The 23676-nt window shown below is 55.6% G+C and overlaps 1 protein-coding gene across 15 annotated transcripts in view; it reads right to left on the bottom strand.

The window, feature by feature from the left end:
* Positions 1-297: 297 nt before the first annotated feature.
* Positions 298-23676, bottom strand: part of TLE3 (TLE family member 3, transcriptional corepressor) — a 47271-nt gene continuing 23892 nt past the window's right edge. For 2 of the 15 annotated variants that reach the window (XM_081049993.1, XM_081049996.1), the window contains exons 7-20: positions 16842-17046; positions 15071-15087; positions 11386-11505; positions 10565-10615; positions 9773-9925; positions 9201-9342; positions 8471-8670; positions 7597-7673; positions 6522-6816; positions 5959-6206; positions 5333-5480; positions 4348-4498; positions 3407-3483; positions 298-2378 (exon numbers count right to left, since the gene is read on the bottom strand). In XM_081049993.1, the coding sequence (XP_080906119.1) occupies positions 2271-2378; positions 3407-3483; positions 4348-4498; positions 5333-5480; positions 5959-6206; positions 6522-6816; positions 7597-7673; positions 8471-8670; positions 9201-9342; positions 9773-9925; positions 10565-10615; positions 11386-11505; positions 15071-15087; positions 16842-17046 (1992 nt within the window). In that variant the 3' untranslated portion in view covers positions 298-2270. Of the gene's footprint in view, positions 2379-3406; positions 3484-4347; positions 4499-5332; positions 5481-5958; positions 6207-6521; positions 6817-7596; positions 7674-8470; positions 8671-9200; positions 9343-9772; positions 9926-10564; positions 10616-11385; positions 11506-15070; positions 15088-16836; positions 17047-23676 lie in introns of all 15 variants that reach the window. The other 13 variants (XM_081049997.1, XM_081049988.1, XM_081049999.1 and 10 more) reach the window with 9 other exon arrangements.

Genomic DNA, 23676 nt, shown 5'->3' with positions numbered 1-23676 from the left:
TCTTGCCCATCTGGTCTGAGGAACTCCCAGCTCCCACCCCATCACTCCCCGGGGCTTAGACTGAGGCGGCCAACATCAGATGTGTGCCCTGTAAAAACACTCCCCTTCACTGTCCAGCACAGACTGGGCGTGGGAGGAGGGGCAGGGTGGGAAGTGCTTTGAAATGAGAAAAGCTCATGTTTACAAAGGAAATCGCCCAGGATCCAGGACGTGAAGGTTAACAGTGGCCCCAGCTCTGTTCTTGGGGGGAGGTGTGACAAACCAGAAGGCAATTAAAACACAACAATCAAGCCAACCTTTAAATAGTAACTTTTAAAAATATAAAAACAGCTCATTACAATGACTTTTCATTTTCTTTTTTCTTCAGGAATCAACTTTCTTCTAGCCTTGCCCTCCCTTGTGGCTACAGCCTTTTAACAAGAGTGGCAGATGAGAGAGAGACAGAGAGAAAAACAGACAGACAGACAGACAGAAAGTCTAGCCAGCCTCTCCCTCAACCTCAGAATGGTACGGGGTGCCTGGCTAATCTTCGCCGCCTCCGTGTCGTGTCAGGGGGGGCTGCTGGCCCAGGAGCAGGATCACTGAAGACGGGACGTTTTCACTGGAGCCCCTCCTTCTTTCTCACCAGACAGAATAACACATTATAAAATAAGCCATACAAATGCAGTATAAAAATTATCTTCCATATGCTACATCCATGGAGAGCCCACCACCAGGACTCACAACGGTCTTTAACTTTTCCTTAAAAGAAGAAAAAAAAGACCAAAAGAAGAGGAAGAAAGAAACGAAACCCTAATACCTCAGAACATTTTGGTACCAAAAAGTGGTACCTGCAGAGACAATATTCCACTTGTAACCTGTTTGGGCTCAAGAGAGACTGAGAGCTGTAAGAAGTCACCACAGTGTGCCAGCATAGGTGCCCCCACTTCCACCCGTCCCCCCAGGCCCCTCAGCCCCCGCTGCCCTGCCAGGGGAGGGTGGGGGAGGTAACCCATTCAGACTCAACCCTGCAGGTTAAATACATTTTCCCCTCTGCGGAGAGAGGAAGGGGTCACAGGCAGAAAAAGGGAGAAGGCATTTTATAAAAGGACATCACTTCTAATTCTTTTTATTCCAATTTAAAAAAAAAAGAAAAAAAAAGAAAAAAAAAGAAAAAAAGCACCCACATCAGTTGCTATTTTTCTCTGGTAGCTCCCTGAGCTGAATTGCTATGCTTTCCTCTAACTTTCTGTCCTTTTTAGGTTGTGTCTGCAGAGTAAGAAGAGCCGGAAAGAGAGTTCTTCTGAACTCCATTTCTCAACATGATGACTGAGCGTGCACCAAAGAGAGACCGAGTCCAGGAGGGGAGAGTGACCAAGTGTCAGACCCCTGAGAGAGGGAGACAAGAGGGCAAGAGGCAGATGGAGTGCGGGAGGCCACAGAAAAACCTGGCGGTCTCTGTGGCCCTCAGCCCAGGCTGGCCCGACTCAAGCACTGTCCGCCAGGCTGTGTGGTGTTGACCTTGACCCGCCTGGGAATTCCCAGGACACCAGAGGCACGCTCATTCCAGGGGCACCTGATGGTCAGTCTGGTTACCAGCTGCAGCTCCCTTCCTCTACCCCAGGATTTCTCTCCCCATTCCTCCCCTTCTCCATTTTGCTTCCCCTCCCTGCTTCCCCTTCCCAGATGGGAACTTCTGTTAAAAAAAAAAAAAAAGAAAACAAAGAAAGCCACCACCACGAGTGGGTTACAAATACAGCAGGCGAAATACACGGCTAGCGTTTCCGGTGGGAAGGGGCCTCCTCCCCCGCTGACCAGTCCGAGATAGGAGTCTGTTATTTACATTTTTCACAAACCTTGTGCGCTGCACAAGTGAGAAAATGAGATCCCCCCCGCCCCACCCCAGCACAGATATGTGGTCCACTCCAGTGTCCCCGACCCAGGGCAGGCGGACAGGTCAAAAGAAAGGGGAAGGAAACAGAGAGATTCAGGAGGGTGTCTGTGGGGAGCTGGAGCCACGAACCTCCAAATAAATCTATTTGTAGCGTCTGCCAGGATGGTGAAGGAGGAGAGGAGAAGAGAAATCCGTCGGAGTCCGTGAGACACATCCATCTGTGCCTGGAGGCGGGACGTACCGGGCGCGCCCTCCCTGCTGCCACAGCACAGCCCCGCAATGCTCGCTTGCTGGGCTGCTCGCCCAGCCCCGCCATCCTCGGACCCCTCACCGGCGTCTCCCTGTCACAGCCAAGTCTGTCTCTCCCAGCGTTTGACAGCCCTGTTAGAGTCCTTGTTTAGTAGATGACCTCATAAACCGTGGCCTTCTTGTCACCGGAGCCTGTTACAATATATTTGTCATCCGCCGAAATGTCACAACTCAAGACAGACGAGGATTCTTTAGACTGGAGCAGGAGAGGCAGGAAGGTGCGGGGAGAAAAAAGGCAGGGATCACTTTCTGGGTCCTGCACACCACTGCAACGCTCTGAATTAAATCGCCCCTCCCCGCCCTGGAGCGCACAGCACACACAGCCGGGCGTCAAATGCAGCCCGGAGAAGTGCTTTGAGTTAAGACGCCCCTTCTACCTGCTTTTCCACAAGGAGGAGCTCACTGACAGGGGTCACTGTCATCTTTAACGTAACTTGTCAGGATCAAAACAGAATGCCTTGGCGTGAGCTTCTCTGCTGGGTTTACAAGCAGGAAGAAGCACTTCTGAGCTGGGAGCAGTCAGCAGGCCAGAGCTAAGGAAAGTGTCGGCACCGAGTTTGGAAGCCGACCATGTCACTAGAGAGACTTGGAAAGTTATGTGTGTGACACACCCAGTGCTGGACGTTTCAGGCACGGATACAGAGTGTGGCTCGATGGCAGTGAGGGCACCGTGTGTGTGTGTGTGTGTGTGTGTGTGTGTGTGTAAGGGAGTATGTAGTATGTCGGGCCCCAGATTTCAAAAATCATAAAAAGCATCTTCCCCTCTCATCTTTTCCTGGACCCCTTTTCTCCTGCGCTGCCTCTCTCCTTACAATGCAGTGTTGAAATTAAACAGGAACTGACTCGAACATCAGGTAACAGTACCCTGAGGAAAGCTGCCCTGTTTGCCCCACTGCCCGGCACAGCTCCTGGGAAGGACAGCATCGAGGCTGCAGCCAAGCACATGTTTTTACTCCTCTTTGCTCTAGAAATCCTGTAAGCGCCCTGCCTAAAAGCCCTCGCCCTCGGGGGTTAGATGCCATTAGCAGCAGAGTATGTGTCTCGCTGATGTGCCCAAGTCCTCGCTTCTGGAGAACCCACCTCAGACCCAGCCCCATGAGGTAGGTGCTGGAAGGGGCCGAGGCTGGAAGGTCCCGCTTTGCCTCCCGCTCGTCCCACCCCCATTACCAGGGCAAGGCCCTGACTGGGCAGAACCAAGAGGGGCCCACGGACGGTGGCTGGTACCTGAAATATGCTGGCTCCATACGGTGTCCTCCAGGCGTTGAGAAGGTTATCTTTCCCAGTGCTCACAAACCACTTGCCTGCAGGTGGGATGCAAAGAAGTGTCAGACGGTGGCCTGCCCCTCTAAAGCAAGACCGGCCCCACAGGTGGCCGGCTGCCATGGAAACATGGTGTGAACACTAACCAGCACTTAGCCTACTCTCCACGTGCCAGTGAGACACACAACAGACACATGGACACCCAGAGACCGCCTTTCTCTGCAATCCAGGGGGAGGGGCGGGAGGGGCTGGGACAGAAAAAAGGTAAGATTTGCAGTGAATTGCAGCAATTACACTTGTGCAAAAGGTTCTTTTCAAAGCTACTAAGGTTGACTGACTCTGCTCGTCTCCACTGGAAGATGGCAGAAATACCGCACATGGCAAAGCGCTGAGCCTGCAGCCACCACGGAGGACAGCAGTCAGTGGGCACTCTCACTCTGCCAGGGCTCTGCCTGCATTCACTACGTGCCCCAAACCCACGTGGCGGGCACCGTGCTATGCCCAGGGCACAGGGAAAAACCCACTGCAGTCAGAGAGGATAAGATGTGTCTCGGGCTACTTAGCAGAGGAGCAGACATTCCAGTTCAGGGCCCTCGGCTATTAAAGCCTGTGGTTTTAAGTGCCTGGAGCAACTGCCTGCAGGGACCACAGTGCTGTTCGTCTGCCCCAGGCCAGCAGAGAAGGGCTTTGGCCGGCTGTCTGGAGAACTACAGAACTCGGTACTCTGTGGCAGCACCTGCCTCGGGGGACAAGGGTGGTAAGGACCGGGATGGGAGGACAACGGTCAGCGGTCGGGGTCGGGAGGCCTGGCTCCCGTCAGGGCTCTGCTCCTGCTGTAAGCTTTAGACCCCTCATCCACACACAGGGGCAGCCCAGGCTGTGCGCTCCCCTTGTCCCGGGCTCACCACAGTAGGCGAACTTGAGGGAGAGCACGCAGCTCTCGTGCAGGTGCAGCTGGTACTTGTCCGGCTTGGTGTGGTGCAGCACTTCCACGTTGCTGCTCTCCATGCCCACAGCCAGCCACTCTCCGGTGGGGCAGTAACCCAGGGAGAAGATCTGCGGGCGGGAGGGGGATGAGCTCAGCCTCCTCTACGCTCCGAGGACCCACCATTTGGGGACCCACCACGCCCTCCCCATATCTAACCTCCCCACTTGCCACCTGCAAAGCCAAACCCCCCTCTCCCTCAGCCCAAGAGCCCAGGGGTAAGATATGTCACTTTTTCACCCCCATTGTATAGGTGAAGAGCTCGAGGCTCAGAAAATAAAGCGGGAGAGTCAGGATTCAAACTCAGAGGGGGGCAGAGGATGTTTTAGTTTCCAAGTTAATCTGTTTGTATGACTTCTGCCTTTCCTTGAGAAAAAAAGTGAGTAAATAACATATTAGGCTGGTACAAAAGTAACTGCGGTTTAAAAAGTTAATAACAACTGCAAAAACCGCAATTACTTTTGCACCAACCTAATATTCAATGTATAAGACTAAAACATCAAAATAAGTTATAAAAATAACAAAAAATCCTAATACCTTAGCATTTACAGAATGCTTCCTATGAGCCAAATTGGCTAAGGCTTTCAGAAGGACCATTTCCGGTGCTCACACCAGACCTAGGAGGTAGCTACTATCATTCCCATCCCAGGATGAGAAAACTGAGGCCAAAGTGCTCGAGAGGAGAGGAGCTAGGAATCAAATCTGAGCAGTATGTCCAAATCCAAGGCCTTGTCATTTCCATTTCATTGCTGCTTCCTCCAGGAAGCCTTCCCAGATGCCTCAGGTTGGTCCCAGGTCCATTAGCAATGACCACCTGGTGAGATGCCCTTTGTCCCCAGACTGAGCACACCCAGGAGAGAAGGAAACACGCTCACTGGGGGAAGGGAAGAGACTCCGAGGCTCACCTGGGAGGTGAAGTCATGCTGCTGCAGCTGCCGGCCCTCCCGTAGGTCCCAGGAGCGCACGGTGTTGTCCAGGCCCCCCGTCCACAGCTTGGTGCCATCGTGGGAGATGTCTATGCAGCTGGCCCCGTCCGTGTGGCCCTGGAACTGCCTATGAAGGCCAAGTGGGGAGGAAGGGTGAGCGCAGGGGAACCACTGACTGCCAAGCCGGCAGCCTCTGACCAGAAGAGGAAACTGAGGCCCAGAAGCGTGTGCACCATGTGCCCATGGCCCCCTCAGTAAGCCTGCAGCAGAGCCAGGCCTGGCCTCTCTCCGCTCCACTCAAGGGTCTTGTCCAGGGACAGATGGATAACAAGGGACCTCCCTAGGTGGACACTTGTGTGTCCTCGCTGTGCATTCTTAGTCCCTCTCCTTACCCTGTGTGACTAGGGGCGGAGGCCATATACCGTCAAACGGTACCGTGACAGACAAAGCCGGCCAAGGTGTACTGAGAGCCAAGTCTGGGCCAGCGCTGCGGCCACTGCACTGCGTCTCACTCCAAGGAACGTGCAGCATTGTGCCCGCCCCACATAGGGGACACTGAGACACAGGGTTAGGTGACAGGCCCGAGGTCCCTCCCACGGCCTCACCTGACGAGTGTCTGGTTGTGCAGGTCCCACACGGCAATGTTGCCATCGCTGCAGCAGGAAAAGCAGACTTTGGCGTCGGGGCTGATGGCGAGGGCGTAGCAGGCGGGGGCCGAGGACGTCAGCTCGGCCTTGATGCGGGGCGTGGGCGAGGCCAGGTCCCAGATGGTAAGCGTGCTGGCCTCGCCGCCTACGATGAGTGTGCGCCCGTCGGGCAGCAGCTTGCAGGAGCGGATGTAGTTGTCCCTGTTCTGGAGGAAGGAAGGGTGAGAGCTGAGTGCGGCCTGCCCTCCCCAGGGATTAGCAGTCACAGCAGTGACCCTTGACGCCCCTGCTCACACCCTGCCCTGGTTCCTGGCAGCTGCCAGCCCGTCCCCACGGCTCGTCCACAACCCTTCAATCTGTCATGCATTTCTTCACAAACCCCAGGAGGTCAGTATCATCTCCACTGATACAGGAAAATGGGGGCTCAGAGAGGTGAGCCAGCTGACCCAGAGTCACCCAGCCAATGCAGGGCTGAGCCAGGCCAGGCCTACAGGGCTCTGGCTCTGGCGCAGGCCACCCACCTCTCCCACGCCAGCTAGGAGGTGCCCGTAGCCCGGGGTCCTCACCAGGCAGTCCAGCTGGGAGATGGGGCTCTTGCTGCCTGGCTGGCTGATGTCCCAGATCTTCACACAGCCCTTGCCGCCTGTGTAGACGTGCCGCGTGGGGTTGCTGATGGTCACGGCACACACCACCTCCCCATGGCTGAGTGTGTTGATCTGCCGGGCGTGCCGTGGGATGCCGGGGCCTGCCAGGGCGTCGTGGGGGAAGGGCACGGGCTGCATCTGCCCATCAGCGCTCACGTGGAAAGAATACGCTCTGAAAGGGTAAGAGCCATCACTTCTGATGTCCCCCGTCCTCCCAGTTCCCACTTGTTCTGCCCAGTCCCACCGTCACCACCCTCAACGGTCCTCCCTGCCTCCAGCCACACCCCAAATCTTAGGAAACCCAGTCACCCCAACCTCCTTGACCAGGCTCCACCAGCGTGGGGACTGCTTAGCATTCCAGCCTTGACTTCTTATACATCCTGGCTCCGAACCAGGTCACTAGCCCCACCTGGGCCTTGGGACACCCTCTCCCGCCATCTGTAACATCTGTAACACCCCAGCTCTGGAAAGGACCCAGCAGAAAGCCATCCTGTCCTTTTGGAGCCCGTGGGAGCACATTGGGGTGGGAGGATTCCACCTGCGCCCCCAAATGAATCGCAGAATACACATCAGAGATGGGGGGGTAAGCCGGCGTGGTCTGCCTGCGGCTTTAGGCTGCTATGGGTGCCAGCTGGGGACATTTCAAGTAGGTGGAATCCAAACGAGTCCCAAGGCCAACCGTGTTATTTGGTTGGGATGCCCCAACGTCTCTTGTCCCTCAGAGCCCAGTGATCAGACCCTCAAACTGCACTCAGTTCCCCTTTTACAGGGAGCCAGGGGCTGACCAGGTGCATGGCCAGGCGGCTGTTTCCAAGGGTTGCAGCCTAGCCTAGAAAAACCTCTAAAGGGCCGACACCTTCTCAAGAGAAGGTCCACCAGGGCAGGGGCCGGGGGTCGGGTGCTCTCCCCTGCCCGGCCCAAGCAGCACGCAGTAAGTATAGCCAGAGCTTACGGTTTTCCACCAGGAATGGAGGCAAGGCTTGAGGGCAGGCCCGTGGCCCGCATAGGGGGGTGAGGGTCAAAACCCACCTGGAAGACAAGACAAGGCCAGCCCTTAGTGAGGGATACACCACCTAGCCCCCACCCTGGCCGCCGCCTCCTCTTCCTGGGTCCTGCCCGCAGAGCACTGCTTCTGCAGAACCTGGGAGACAGCCAGGCAGAGCCGAGCCTACTGTTTCAGAGGAAACACAGGCCCCTGAGAGCCGAGTGCCTTGCCCAGGACGGTGGCAGGGATGGGGTGACAGCCCCATCTGGGCGTCTGGGTGACAGCCCAGACCTCCCACCTCTGAACCAGTATCCTCTACCCCCTGCCTCCGTTCTCCCTGTTCCACAAGGCAGAGCTGTCCCGACCTCACTGCAGCCTCTCTGCAGTGTCCCCGTGGGCCTGCCATGTGGAGAGGAGACCAACCCAGGTACAGGAGGTAGGGAGAGAAACTGGCTCCTGAAAAAGGACTCCTCTCTAACAACCTAAGCCGGGCCACTCATCAATAATAGCGGCGCCACCTGCCAAAGCCCTGCTCAGTGAAGGCACCTGACTCATCTGGGGCTCCCATCCCCACGGAGCCCCAGTCGGGGATCAGCCTGACGTCCCCGGTGGAAAGGGGCAGCCGGGGAGCCCACAGTACGTGAAGTCACATGGCGACTAATGGGTGGGCAGCCTGGGACTCAGGCCCGCTGATCCCCAACTGTGTGGCTTTCTGCCTGGCAGCTGCCTGGCCATGACTCTGAGGTCCCCGGTGGTGTGCTGGAAGTGCCCCCCACCCTCAGCAGCTCCCCACTCCTTGCCAGTCCCCCCCCCAACCAAAGGAGCCAAAAAGTCTACGTACAGCTCCAAAGCTCACCATTGGCGATCGGCCATAGGCGGCGGCGGCGGCGGCGGCAGCGGCGCTCATTTGGGGCGGGATGTTGTGGAGGCCGGCGTAGGCGCTGGGGCTGGTGAGGGAGCCGTTCATCTCGTGGTGGCTCATCATGGCAAAGGGCGCCGCGTAGGAGCTGGTGATGGAGATGGGCGTGCGCAGGGCGGAGGCTGCAAGGAGGCCGGCGTCAGTGGGGGGGCCCACCCTCCTTGCAGGACAGAGCCCAGGCCACCAGGTCAGCTCCCTTCCCAGCAGCCATCCTTCCTCCATTCTCAAGCTGCCTGCTCCAGGCAGTCCTCCCAGATTGAACACACCTAGCTGGGATCCCCATCTTCATCGTCCAAGAAAGTTCGAACTGAGAGAAGCACCGACCTATTTTTATAGATCAGGTCACAAAGCCCAAAGAAAGGGTGGTTCCGAGCCTCAGAACTAATGATAGAGGGAGGAACAAACCGGGGGTGTCCTGACCCGTCTGAATTTCCTTCCACACGCCTAGCCCAGCAGTGCCCCCAGTAAGCCGGGACATCAGCTCTGAAACACCAGGCCAATATCTCCTCCTCAAACCTGACGGTGGAGTCCCTGGAAGGCAGGCCCTGCATGAGCCCCAGCTCTGACGCGCTCCCTGGTCTCTGCGAGCAGCCCAGCCCAGCCCAGCCCTGGGCACACCCCACCCCCAGCGGCCCGGCCCCGTTGTGCCTACCCATTATACCTATCGGGTCCATGCCCGGAGGTTTGCCCGGCATGGACCGGAGCCCCGGGGTCGTGCTGGTGCCTGGAGTCGGGGCATCATTCCTCGGGGTTGGCGTGTTGGACTTGAGCCCAGGGGTGGAGGATTTGTCATTCTGAAAAGGGAAGGTGCAGAGACCAAGAGAAGCCTTGAAGATTTCATTCACCCAAGAAGAGCTGGGCCCTGGGAGCCAGCCAGAGCGCCTAGTGCCATGCCTTGGGGCCAGCCCCAACCCGTTTTGAATCTTCTGCCCAACAGCCCCTCAATTCTTGCCCGACCTTGTTTGGCAGGGACAAGGTGACTGTTCCCATTTTATAGGTGCAGCAACCAAGGCTTAGAAATATATTAACTAGTTAGCACCCAGCCAGCAAGTGGTCAAGCCAGCACTTGAACCTGGGCCAAACGCCAGTCCATGCCCTTTCCACACCACCCCTCTCGTTAGCAGCACTGCAGCGCCAGTCCCCTTTCCAGAACCTTCTCCTTCTACCCCCGCCCTCCCCAGCCCTCGCCCAGCCTCTGCAGTGCCAAGGGCAGACCCCACATACATGACCAAGGTCTTTGGTCTTGGAGGAAGGTGTGCTGCTGGTGGAGGCTATGGAGGCGGGGCTGGTGGGGGGATCCTTTTTCAGGCCGCGGGCCTTGTCCAGCCCGTTCTCAGGAGGGGAATGTGCCGGGCTGACCCGGGGTGTCGCTGGGTCCTAAAAACACAAGGGATGCCGATATGTATTCAAACAGAAACAGCCTCGCGTCTCTCCGGCTCTGGGGTGGAAAGGAAGTGGGAAAGGAGCTCGGCGGCAAGAAACCGGGGACCCCAAAGTGGGGGTGACTAGCTCTGAATGATCTAGTCCGATGCCTTCATCCCCCAGATGGGGAGACCGAGGCCAGGGTGGGGATGGGGCGTCTGGCCCGATTCAACACAAGTTCAGGACTCCAATCTGGGCAGCTGGGCCTCTTGGCCTCGGGTCGGTCGGCTCCAGCTTCTCCTTCCCTGCTGAGGTTGACCCGGGGGCTCACAACCCCCACCTCCAGACCCTGGGATGGGGGGACAACGTAGCTTACCTAGAGGACCAGAGGGACCAAAAGCCGGCCCTGCCCTGCGGTCTGTGGGAGTCTCCGTCTGGAAATCCCTCAGTGCCCACGTATGCCGAGGCAGCACGTGGCAAAGCCCTGCCCTGCCCTCCCAACCAGCCTGACGCCCCAACTCCAGCGGCCTCACTGCCCTTCTCAGGCCGCCAGGAACGTCAGGGCACCAGCCAAGACACAACAGCACCCCTGCAGGGGGGGGGGGGGGACACCCTCCAACCGAGAGCGGCTCTCCAGCCGGGGCCTGCTCTTACCTCGTTGGAAACGTCCACCACCAGATCGTCACTTTTGTCACCATCACTGTCCTGCAACCGAGAGGACCCTGTAAGAGGCCACAGCCTCCCCACGCCAAACTGAGCACAAACCACCCCACGCTGCTTCCGCCAGCCAGGATCCGAACCCTGGGCCGGGCCCTGAGGCCCACACTCTCTCCTTGCTGCCCCCCGAAAGACGCCCCCCGCCGGGTGATTCCTAGCCCAGTGGCAACCTCACCTGTCCTGTTGTATTTCTAAGCCCCTTTAACTTGTCTCTGCAGCCAGACACCTCTTTCCAGTGGGTTTTGTATCTGCCATCATTTCCAAGGAAGTGAAATAATCTCACTTCACCATGTCCATACTTTATGTGGGAGGGAAGATTAGCCTCGTTGCCCAGAAATGCAGCTGACTCTGCAGTGCTGCAATGTGTTCTAAGCCACAGAGCAGCCAAGCCGCTGAACAGGGGCTCGGTGCAAGATACCAGGGCCAGTCCAGCATCACGCATCCCTGCCCCGGCTCTCACCCCTGCACAGCCTGCAGAGCAGACACCATGCCACGCCACAGGGTCAAAGTGTGGGGCACCGGGCACAGTCCCCGAGAGCAGACTGGGCATTCTGGGAGGGCCGTGACAGCAGCTCGGGGGTTTGGCCTGTCCGTGGGAGGTGCCCTCGGCTCTCCCCAGACGCCCCTGCTCGTGGGACCCTCTCTCCTGCCCCCACCTTTGTCTCTGACGCACTCAGAACTCAGGTCCTGGGGGTTCTCCCACACCCCAGCCTGCCCAACACAAACCCCAGCAGTGCCCGCCGTGCCCTCAGACGTACATATCGGCTCAGGCTGTCCTTCTCCTCGGCCTTCCGCTTCTTGGCTTCCATGTTGTAGTCTGCAGAGCCCCGGTGCTTCTCACTGGCCCGGAGGCTCTCCGAGGGCGACACTGAGTTATTCTGGAATCAAGGAGGAGATACAGTGTGAACATTTCACACATGTAGTCGTGGCTAAATGCGGTGACTGTGGAGGTCGGCAGAGGTGTCCTGAGTGTCCCACACAGGTCGTGGCTCCATGAGCGTTTCACCAGGGAAAGCCTTCCCAACTCCCTAGACGAGGTTACCCTGGGAAAGACTCGGAGGGCATCCCAATTCTCCTCTGTATTAAAGCTGCTGCTACTAAATAATTAACCTTGTCATGAGCTGTCTGCCTTCTGGCCTGTGAGACTGTACACTCCACGAGGGTTGGGGGGGAACGGGTCACATCTGTCTCCTTCACCCCCATCTTGTGCCTGTCATACATATTTCCTCCAAGAAGGGATAAGCAGAATCTGCACTGAGCCTTGAAAGATGGATCTGGGCCAACAAACTAGTACCATGTGCAATACTTCATGGGCTGACGCCAACAGGAATGGGGGGACTGACAGGAAAGGAGAACGGCAGGTTGCCCCCAGGTCCTCCACGTGAAGGTGGCAACCTGGCATTCTGTGTGACGCCCGACTACTCCACTGCACGGCCAGCGGCCACTTTGGAGAAATGCCATGATTATAAAGAGACCGAAAATACAATGTTATCGTAACATTGCCCTTCTCTCTGCAAGATAGGAAAAAGGCCTATGGTCAGGGACAAGCCTCCCTGTTCCTGTCATGATGGGAAGGAGGTCGAGAAGTGTGCCCAGTGGGAGGCAACGTGAAGAAAACCCAAGTTACTCAGGCCTGGAAGAGCCTAATGAGTTCTTCCTTCAACTGTAAAGCAAGTAGGGACAGGAGCAGTTTGGAATTCCAGGCCTGGGGAGCGGGAAGACGGGCCAACCACCAAGGCAGCAAAAGCCTCGCAGGCGGCCTGGGGAGGACGCTCGCTGTCTTGAAGGGGAGCGAGCCACCCACCGAGGAGGAACCGCGGGCTCCAGGTGGTGTCGGTGGCTCTCAGCTCCAGGCTGGGGGGCAGGAGAAGCACCTGCCAGCAAACCTCTGTGCCCGGAGAATAAAGTCAGAACCAATGGCCCTCAGGGGACTGCTGGGATTTACTCCTAAGAGCCAAACCCTAACCTTCCCTCACTCCCTCACCACCCACCCCTGTTCTGAGTGCCAGCCCTGCATCGGGCCTGGGGGGGGGGGTGCCAGGGTGGAGGACGAACAGGCACAGCCCTGCCCTCCAGGAGCTTCCAGTCCAACCGGAGGGAAGGGACAGGCCATCAACGTCCCCATGAACGCAGAGGTGCATGACGAGGCCACATGGAGAGGCAGAGGGACATCTGTTCAAAAGAGAGCATCAAAAGGCAGGTGGGATGTGCCCGCACCTCCCCTCTCCCCACTTTCCTGGGGGGCCAGTGCCAGAGGTTGGGGGGAACTGTGCGGGAACCAGCCACAGAACTTAATTTCCTTTGCTAAGCCGGTTTCTGGGCAGCCCTTCCCTGCCAAGTTTCTGCCTGAAGCAAATTAAAATGGCAGAGTTATCAAGCCTTGAAGAAAAAATGGAGGTTATAATGGAACTGCAGCTCAACCTTCCCCACAGCCAAGCAAGAGTGGCGGAGACGTGCGCACAGCCGCAATTCAATTAGCTGCTGCCGCGGCCGCCGCTGCTGCTTTGAGCGCAGGCAGAAAAATCCCCGTCATTTCATTTCCTTTCCTCCAAAGGTGGCCACCCCGTGCTAAGCAGAAATGCTTCCAGCCCCTGTCCTCTCGGGTGGGCGGGAGGGCGGGAGGAGAGGGCGTGCGGCTGCTCGTGTTTCTCCTCGCGACCCAGAGCTGGCTCGGGGAACAGCGAGCTCTTTCTTCTCATGCAGTCAGGCTGAAAACCCTTGCTGCTCCCAGAGAGTCATGTCAGGCATTTAGCGGCATCGATCCAGCCCGCCTCTGGCTGGCAGGCGGCCAAAAAACTAAGTATTTTTTATTGCTTCGGCGAGGCAAGGAAATATGAATGAAGCTACCTCTAATTGGACTGCAGACTAACCCCTCTGGGACAGCTCCCAGCCCATCCAGCCGCCCCCTCCCACCCCGACTCGGCCCTGTCTTTCCGGGCTTCGGCCACATCTGTTGACAACCTGGTCTCCACAGGGCTGAGTACTTCAGTCTACTCCCCTCCGACACGATCGCCACATGTGCCTGGCCCTACTGCCTCCCGAGGGGTCCCCCCAGCCCAGGAGGGCAGCGTGGCTCACTCCGCCGGCCTCTCCCAGGGCCAGAGCCTGGCCCCTGCGCTGTGGGTCTGGTGTGCACGGGTGTCAGCAAGGGTTATGGAGTGAAGAGCTCAGCTCTTGGGGGTTCCCCGTGGTTTCTTTCAGCAGAAAGCTTTCCTAAATGAGGGCACAAAGCCAAGAGCCAAGAGCAATGAGGATGAGGGAGATGTGAAGACAGGCAGGGTGGGTGCTGGGCTGCAAACAGCCATTTCGCTCTGCAGCAGGCCCGATAACAGGTTCACCTCCTGGGTCCTGGGTCCTGTTCAGAGGTCTTCCTACTAACTGAGCTGAGAGGCTGGCTGGTGGGAAGATGGTAGGCAAAGAAGCAGGCTCCGAGAGGCCAAGAGAGCTACCCAGCATCGCATGAAGCTAGGACCAGACCTAAATCCTGAGGCATCCAGCCCAGCCCTTTCCTATTATTAACGCAAACCACCTCTCCAAAAATGCCACCTTTTAGGGATCAACACTCAAGACAACAGCAAGGTTTTTCAGCTTCAGTTATTCGTTTCTTACGTGCCTAGCCACTCCTGGGCCCAAATGTGGACCTGGATTTCTGAGCGTGAAGGCAAGTTGAGAGGGGACATGAGCACGCCGCTGAAGGGAGGTTTAGAAGGTCCGCCTGAGCGGTGGGTGGAGACGGAGGAGCTGAAGCTTCTGTCTAGATGGTCAGTAACTGCCTGACCTTCCAAGTCCGACTTAACACGTAAGAAGAAGCAAAGCCATCCTAACAGATTAGATGGCCCCAGGTACACGGTCAGAGATGAGGAATAAAATAGCTTTGTTAATCGCCAGCGGACTTTTTTTTATCCAGACTCCACGGCACTTATTCAGAAGGCTTATTGACTTGAAACAGAACCTCTGAGCCTTGGTGTGATCAGAAAGATTTACAATAAATCTCAGAGCTGGCAGACACGCTGGCAACCTGGCCTTAACGCTTACTTGCTAGCAGTTTCTTAAACCAAGTTAAAGCCCAGAACAGGGAGAAACCTCAGGCGTTTGGAGGATGCAGGATCAGACAGCGGGCAGCCAACCAGAGGCGAGGAAGCACCCTGGCGCAGGATGTGGGTCCCCTCGGCCCCAAGCCCTGCGTTCAGCCCAGACACTGTCCAGGCCCCCTAGGAGGACCCAGGGCTGGCCAACCGACCTCTCTGGTCAGCCCAAGCTCTTCATTTGACAAATGACAGACCTACAGGCTGGAGAGATGAAGGCTTCCCCAACTGCAGGTTACTCTCAACAGAGGACAACTCCTGTTTCATGACAACACTCCTGCCCCGCCAAAAACCACATGGTCCCCTTCTCCCAGCACCCCAAGCACACCCCCAGGGGTTCCAGAGTTCTAATACTTACCGCACTGGATTCTCTCTCTTCAGGGACGGAAGGCCAGGACAACAGGAGGGTCAGGGCCCCCAAGACAAAAAGAGAAAAAAGGAAGAACGTCAGTCTTATCCAGCTGGCTTCATGCTTTGCCAGTTCGCAGGTTTTCAAAGCAGCCGGCTTCACGGTGGGTCATGCAAGGCAGGGGGCACTGGGTGACATTTCTCAGTTTGGAAATGAACTGCCCCAATTCCTACACTTCTCCCAGCCACCAGTCCTGGGTGGGGCCATCGGAACCTGGCTCTCCCAGACATGCCAAGATGGGCACCAAGGCTGCTTACTGGTCAGCAGTTTTTAAGCCAGAAGCTTGGGAAGGATCACGCAACGCAAAATATCCATAGGATCTGGGACTGAGAACATTATTGCTTCAAAAAAAGAAATTGTGGAAGTGGTGTTTGTTGTTGTTTAATGAACACGGTTCTCTGTTTCTCTGCCATGAAGCCCCTGGAAGCTGAAGCCTCGGATTGTTTGCCCAGTCAGGCATTAGCGCCCTGACTCTGTGAGGACGTCCTCTGCGTCCCTGCAGAGGGGACCATCCTGCGGCAGACACAGCAATTGACGTCTCTGGTTCCCACGCCCTGCTACTGCCCCGTGACCCCGAGCAGGGCAGAATGGTGACACTCCAGGCCCCCCATACCCAAGACTGGGGTGCACAGCAGGGCTCAGAGGCTCTGGCCATGTGCCCCCCATAAATATCTAAGAGCAAATCAAATCACACACTGTATACCTTAAGTTTACATGATGTTATGTGTCAATTACATCTCAATAAAACTGAAAAAAATTACCTAAGGGCAGACCACACAGGGTGGCAGTTTTTGAAAAGGGTCTGCCAGGAAGCCAGGCCCTCCCCTTTCCCAACCAAACCGAGCCTTCCTGAGGCTCACTTGGTGTCGCTTCCTGCGCCCCACAGTAAGGGCCGGGGGAGGGTGGGGACACGTTCTCATTGCAGGTCTTTCCCATCACCCCGCTGCAGCAGCGATCACTACCTCTACTAAAGACAGTTAACTAACAGTCCTTAGCATTTCCAAGGCACCTGCTGTTGATCAGATGCAGACGCTAAGTTAAACACCCAGGAACGTGGCCGTCCCTGGAGGACTAACCATCTTGGTGAGGACAAAACAGTTTCCCAGGGGTAGGACACAAGAGGACAGCCACAAAGGGCTCGCTCTTGGGACCCCACCTCTTAAATTATCTGTTTTAAAAAACTTTTTTTTATTTTAAGTGTGTTTTTCCAGGACCCATCAGCTCCAGGTCAAGTAGTTGTTTCCATCTAGTTGTGGAGGGCGCAGCTCACAGGGGCCCACGTGGGGACTGAACCAGCGACCTTGTCAAGAGCACCGCGCTCTAACCCACTGAGCTAACCGCCGCCCCGCCCCCTGCCCAGCAAACTCTTATTGGAATTTGTAAAAGCCCCGGCCTGGCCAGGAAGGCATCTTAAAAGCATGGGACCAGGACTGGCCCTTAAGGATGGGAGGTGTAGCTGGAAGACAGGAGGGCACTCTGAGACGCATGGACAGCATGTCTCCCAGGGCAGAGAATTCGGGGTGCACACCAGGGATTGGGGGGCAGGCGTGGGGGACAGGGCTCCGGTTTCCATGCACCAGGAATTCAAGAGATGGCTCCGGATCGTTTGCTAACTCCTGCTCCTAGGGTGACAGCATTTGCTGTGTCCTCTCCCAGTGGGGCCTGCAGGACCCCTGCCCCCAGCCCAGTCCTGCCCGCTGCCCCCAGCCCCAGGCCGCACCTCTGTGGTCCAGCTCATGGTGGTTCTTCTCATCCTTCACCGTCAGGTGGGCCTGGCTGCCCAGGGCACCGAGCGCTAGCAGCCCCGAGCTGCTCCCCGTCACTGGGGGGATCCCTGGAGGCTGGAGGCCTGATGGGTGGGGTGGCAACTGGACCGGGGGGCCGTGCGTGGCGTGGGAGAGGTGCTGCGCCTGGAGCTGCTGTTGCTGCAATGAAGTTGGTGGTAAGCACAGCGGAGCGGGAGGGGGCAGGACAGGCCACAGGCCATCCCTCTCGCTCCTTCAGGTGGCGGCGGGGGACAAACGTCCCCCACAGCCTTTGTTCCCCAGCTCAGTCCACATGCTGTCTTGCTGAAGGAAGTCTGTTAATGGACTGCAATTTAGACACAAGATTTATGTCCTCAAACACTCCACCCGTCCGCCCATCCAATTCAGGATAGAATTTCTTCACATACGTTGAAAAGCCCAAGATAAATAAAGCATGCATTTAAAAACTACACAGTATGCAAGGCATCAATAAAATGGGTACGTTTTCTAGAAGACAACCGAAAAAACACTACACATCATCAGGGCTCCCTCTCAGCGGAGGGGATCCACTCTAAGCTACCAGCAGCCCACGTTTGTTTGCTCAGGCTTACACGCCATCAACGTTAGCAGCCAGCACCCCCACTCTGAGCCCACAGCCTGGGGAAGGCTCCCTACCGCTGAGGAACTCCAGGCCTGCCGCACAGAGCTGGGCCAGGCCACCGCAGCCAAGTCCCATGAGCAAGAGGAGCTTGGTGGCAGTGACAGGAGAGCTAATGCCACTGGACGTCGGAGTAGAGAACAGGGTAACGAGAAGAGTGGAGACTTTGGAACCAGACAGAGCAGGATTCACACTCCAGCGCTGCCACTTACCAGCCCTTCTGAGGCAGATTACTCATTCAGTGATCTCATAGCAGGAGTTAATTTACCAGAGGGCTCACAGTAGCTCCCCTCTGCTCCAATATCGTGCCCTGATTAACTCAGTATTTCCATCAACAGCAACGATAACCCAATCAGATTCTGCTCCCCTGCTCCAGAGGCCACATCCCTTTCCAGCACCAGCCTCAGGGCCTCTCGTCCCCGTCTCCCTCCCACACCCAAGGGACTGGCTTGGGCGGCCTTAGGTCTCTCCCCAGCAGCCAGGACTAAATGCCTTTTATCTTATCATTCCTAAGATTGTGCCAAATACTTCACAGGGATCGAAGTATTTCTTAGGAGTGGCTGGGGCCGTGGATATGCTGATATGCACCTGTGCGCACATCATTCTTCTCAAGGAGCACAGGAGAAGGGAACCGACATTAATGAATGCCTGGGCACTTTCCAAATATCTCTGACCCTTCCAACCACCTGGCAAAGGAAGGAGGGCATCCATTTTACAGATGGCAAACTGCCACTTGGGGAGCTGGAGGAGGCAGCCAGTTTCCAGCCAAGTCCTATCACTCGCAAGTGGGGTCTGGACTCAGATCTGTCAACCACCAACCTCACCGAGAGAATATGCCTAAAGAGACCCCCAAAGCAAGAAGAGTTCTGGGGGGAAGGGAGGACAAAGAGCAAAAGTCCGACAAGCTTTCCTGTCAGTGTGAACTGGGGCTTTCTGGCCACTGCTGCCAGATGGCAGGACCCAGGGAAGGGCCCCAGTGATGGCTGGCGGCGAGGCTCCAAAGGTCAGGGGTTACAGGCCCCGCTCTCTCCCAGCTAATTTGCAAACGTTGCCCACCCCAGAGTTAACGGCCACCACAGCCACCACCACACTCCTGGGCAGAGGGTTCACTCCTCAGCTCTGGGTGCAAGGCGAGGACCTGTGCTCAGGACCTGGGTGGTACACAGAAGCTGCTGGCAGGCACTGGTGCGGTGCAGCCCGACCCCAGATCTGCCGGGACGCCCAAGCAGGAACCACGTCCAGGGGCCCCAAGGCTGGCGTCCTAGGAGCCCAGGAGAGATCCAACCCACCCAGCTGGGACTCGGGCTTTTCTGGGACACGAGCTTACAGATGAGCTCCTCCGCCTTTTCTGTTTTAAAATTTTGACTTTTGTATCTTATTACAAAAACAATACATGCTCACTGTCAGAAAATACTAAAAGTAAGTACAAACCAAAAAAAGTTTCTAAAAAAATTATGCTTCAGTCCCACTCCCTAGAAGATCCCACTGGTCATCTATTTGTCTGTGTTTTCCTTTATGAAAATCGACACATTTTAAATGTATTTCTATACAAATGGGCTCTTGGTACCCTTACTGCTACACAATTGGCGTTTTAAGTTAAGAGTGCTATGAACAAGTCAGCGTGTGCTTTTTAATGACCACACAGTCTTCTTTAGTGTGGTCGGGCCATCCAACTTTATCCAGATGCCCAGTCAAGTCCCCGCTGGGGGCCCTGTGGTTTCAGACCAGCTGCTGGTAGACCCTTTAATTCTGCCCGTGTTAACTACTATTTAGTAAAACCCTAGAAAGCAAGAATGGAGGTCTTTAATCCAATAAGAGCACTGGAGGGAGAAGAGAAAGAGGAAGGGAGGATGGCTTCACACAAGTCTCTTTGCTGCCTGGGAACACAAGGCTAAAACAACACCACCACCACCAATTCTGTTTCTTCTGTTTCTAGAGGAATTGCTTAGTGAAGGTTTGCACCCATGGAAACACTCACGTGAATAATTCCAGACAACCTGATTCTTACCTTAGTAGGTAAGGCCTGCCCTCTGACCCAACCTTCTAGGCTCAACCTTCCCCCGCTCAAATGCCACCTCCTCTCCAGGCCGCCCACCATCCTGCTCAGAGCAGGTCTCCCTTCTACGAGTTCTAACAGTTCAGACTCTGCAGCCAGGCAGACTAAGGTGGGCGTCCAGCTCTCCTTTATCAGCTGAGACCTTAGATGAGTAAGCAGATCTCTCCAGGCCTCAGTTTCCTCGTCTGCAAAATGGGGGCTGAATGCAGCCCATCTCTTCAACTTGTGTAAGGATTACATGCATTAGCACATGTAAAGGCAAAGTAGGTGCTCAGTTAACATTAGCAAAAATGATCTGGCCGGCAAATGTAACTATTCGTTTTTTCACGTTTATGCGATGCTTGGCAACGTATGACTTCCAGGAAGACAGGGACCTTGTTTTATCCATCCCAGCACGTCGAATGGTGCCTGGCATGTTTGCTCAGTGCACACCTGCTGGGTAAATAAGTGAAAATGTTGGAAAAGGGCTACCTGGAGAGGCTGGGAAGTCAGTCAGCAGAGTGGCTCTGTCCAAAACTGACCGTCTGCCTCCCAGATACGTGCCGCCTCTCTCACGCACACTTCGATGCAGCTAGAACAGTTATTTAGGGCAAGGAGCATCAGTGGGGTTTCCTGCGGCTGAATCAGAACTTGGAAAACAGTGGCCTTCAAAGCTGCTGAACTTCTAAGACTGAGAAGGTGCTTTCTGCCGTAGCACGCCAAGCAGGAGTTTGCAACAAAGGAAAGGAAACCTCCATGTTCTTCCCACCTTCGAGTACAAGGGCACCCCCTGCTCGGCTAGAGAACGTCCCTGAGGTCTCCTCTGGGTGACTTGAAGACACAGTCAGGAGCAGCCTGGCGGGCTCCAGGAAGCAGGGACTTCAGAGCTGGCCTCTGAGGCTTTTATCTCGGGGCAGGAGCAGACACCAGGCCTGGCTGGGCGGGGATCTGCTAGCAAGTCTTGGTTGCAATAGACAGTGAAACAAAGTTTTGTCCTCAGCGAGGCAGAGGTATCCAGCTGGCAGGGACCTGGCCGTCTCACCACCCCCATGTGGATGCCCCAACTCCTCCACAGGCAGGTGGGCAAGCAGGGCTCAGCCATCCTCAGGCTGCATTTCTATCCCGTGACATACCCCTAACTTCAGAGGGCAACTGCTGAGACACAGTGACATCTGAATGGGAGGGGCACCATGTTTTCAACTGGGGATAAATGGAATCCAGCCCATAGTCCGAGGAGAGGCCTGAGGTCCCCACTTTTGCAACAGCCTGCCTCCAATTCCTACTATTCTTTCCAATGTAGGGACTTCTCCATCCACGATGTGAAAGGCTATCCCCGCTTCACCTCCAACCCCAAAAGAGGGGCTAGGAGTCTGGACCCAAGCCCACCCATGAGATCTCTTCTCCTTCCTTTAACATTTCCTGCCGGAAGACAAGCACATGTCCAAGAATGTGTTCTGTGGGGCATTCGCGTGTCCCCATCCTCCACGCATGTGCCAAATGACCATGTCCTGGGCTCCGGAGGTATGACCACTTACAGGTGAGACTGAAAGGAGGACCCCACTGGCAGACAACGTGCAACTGGATTATGTACATCACGCTCTACGCCTTAGCGAGCTGATTCAACGCCTCACTTCTCAGGTTCATGAGGTGCGTTCAACGCAGCAAAGTTGTCTAAGCATTTCCAGAGCCAAGGCCCACCCAAGATGCCTGCCAGAGGAAGCAGAGTCCTCACTGCATAAAATGAACACTTCCTGCCCTGCGAGGAGAGCAGCCCCAGAACTCGGCTGGCTCCTTCTGCTGTTCTTGGCTGGTGGGCCCACTGCTCCACATGGGTTGAGCTTTCATGGTCTGGAATAGCTTTTAGAGTTCACAACCCTGCTGGCCCCCAGTGCAGAGATGGCGTCAGGCACAGAGAGACCAAGAGATTGCTAAGCCAGAAATGATCAGAGCCAGGACTCAGACCCAGCATCATGTATCTCCACTGCGGCCACCTGGCGGAAAGAAAGGCACACATTCCCAGGCACATTCTCTCCGCCATCCTTCTCCCTTGTGTCAGATTCAATCAGATGAATCCAGCTCATCAACACCCTGGAGTCAATGCAAGAACCTCAGGGATGGCTTCAAAATACTCTGTGTAGTTTTTGACGAGATAGATACGAATTCCTTCTTCCTCCTCCTCACCCCCCCATTTAAAAAAAAAAAAATCAAGTCAACACTTCCACTAATGGTTTCCAAGGGAATGCAAACCAAATTGTCAGGGGCAGTGGGGTGAGAGCCCCTCCAGCCACCAGATTCAATGAGCTTGAGCCAGCACCGAGCAATGTAAAAAAGGGCTTCGGAAATGGATGATATAAGGTCAGTTCACAGGGTCTTCAATGGGCGTGGGGATGCCTTCTGCAAGTTGCTACCAAGGGACAAAATTACCCTGCTCATGCTTAGTGATCTTGACCCTTTAAGGATCCCCCGACAATTTGGATCCAAGAATAAAGGGCATGTGACTGTACGGGGTCTGCAGTAACAGGGTCCCTGCCAGGCCCCGACTAGCAGAGACATCTATGGGCGTGTCTTCCCTAAATGGATGTTTGAGTTTCCTGTGGCCCCAAAGGCCAGGGGGTGGGCTGGGTCAGCAAGCCTGGGCAGCCCCCACCTGCCCCTCTGTCCCCTCTCCTCTCACACCAACCTGACACTGGCTCCTAGCCTTTCTCACCAGGAGTGGGACGCTAGAAATACCGTAATCCACGCAATAAGTATGCCACTAGCTACCGGCATGCCCACCCCATACACATCTACCCTGTTTCCTGAAAATAAGACCTGGCCGGACAATCAGCTCGAATGCGTCTTTTGGAGCAAAAAGTAATATAAGACACAGTATTATATTATATTATATTATATTATATTATATTATATTATATGCAGTCTTACAGTATAGTAAAATAAGACGGGGCCTTATATTAAATTTTGCTCCAAAAGACGCATTAGAGCTGATTGTCCGGCTAGGTCTTATTTTTGGGGAAACACAGTAATTTATCTCTTATCTCTCTCTGAGCTAAGCCAAGACACGGCTTCAGAATCCTTTAACTCCATGCCCTAGAGAGCTCTAAACTGACTAAAGTGGACCAATCATATGGAACTCGCCTAGTCCATCTGTTCACAAATGGGGAAACTGAGGCCTGTAGCTATGAAGCACCTTGTCCAAAGCCCTCCTGACGCCCAGACCAGGGGAAGGCTACTACTCCCTCCCGAGGGGCCAATCCAATAACTCTAAAAGCTGTTACCATGGGGGTAGCCACTGATTATCACTAAGAACCTCTGGGGCCCGTCTCTTCACTGTTCTTTCGTGCTGGGGACGAGACTCCTGCCCTTCTGCCTGCAACCCCCGCCGTTCTGCTCCACCTCACTCTCTGAGGCAGCTCAGCTGCAAGCTCGCTCCTCTCTCCCCTGAGGAGATGAGACTCCTCCTCCCTGGAGTGCAGCGTGCCTCAGCTGTCCGTAATTCCCGCCTTGTGAGGCTGTCAGGCGCAGCGATTAGAAGGCTGCCTGCCTAATGACAGGGCAACGGCTGCATTCACTCAGAGCCCGAGAAGCAATTACCTTGAAAATGGGGGTCACAGGCCCCACTCGTTGGCTTTAATTGAATTCCAATATCTGCCTCGAGCTGCCTTGACCTAACTTGTAGCTTCCCAAATAGTACTTAAAGGAAGTTGAGCTAATCCAGGCAGTGCTTCTTCCCCAATTTCACTCGTTTCTTAGAACTTTAGAAAAAAAATTTATTTTTATAAGAAGAGTTTAATTCCAAAGATGGAGACAGAGGGGGAGAGAGGACCCCACTGTCACCACTGCAGGGAGGGGAGGACAGATGTCACAGTGTGCACCCCTCCACTGTCAGCAGGACCACTGAGCCAGGACCCGGGGGCCGTGGGACAGAGGACACAGGCCTCACACTAGGGCTGGACCAGGGGAAGCCCTGGGCTGTGAGTCAGCCCCTGGGCCCCTGCCTGGCTTTGCCCCTGAACAGTATGTGACTGTCCATGGATCAGTTCCCCTCTTCTAAAAACAAGGCCATTGGCTAGATAGAGCTGTGGTTCTCCACCAGAGGCCATTTTGCCCCCACACTTGG

This window comes from Rhinolophus hipposideros, assembly GCF_964194185.1.
Source record: "Rhinolophus hipposideros genome assembly, chromosome: 5".
In the NCBI taxonomy this organism is placed as follows: domain Eukaryota; kingdom Metazoa; phylum Chordata; class Mammalia; order Chiroptera; family Rhinolophidae; genus Rhinolophus; species Rhinolophus hipposideros.
Note: the sequence above shows the minus strand (reverse complement) of the source record. Positions and strands in the feature narration are given on the sequence as shown.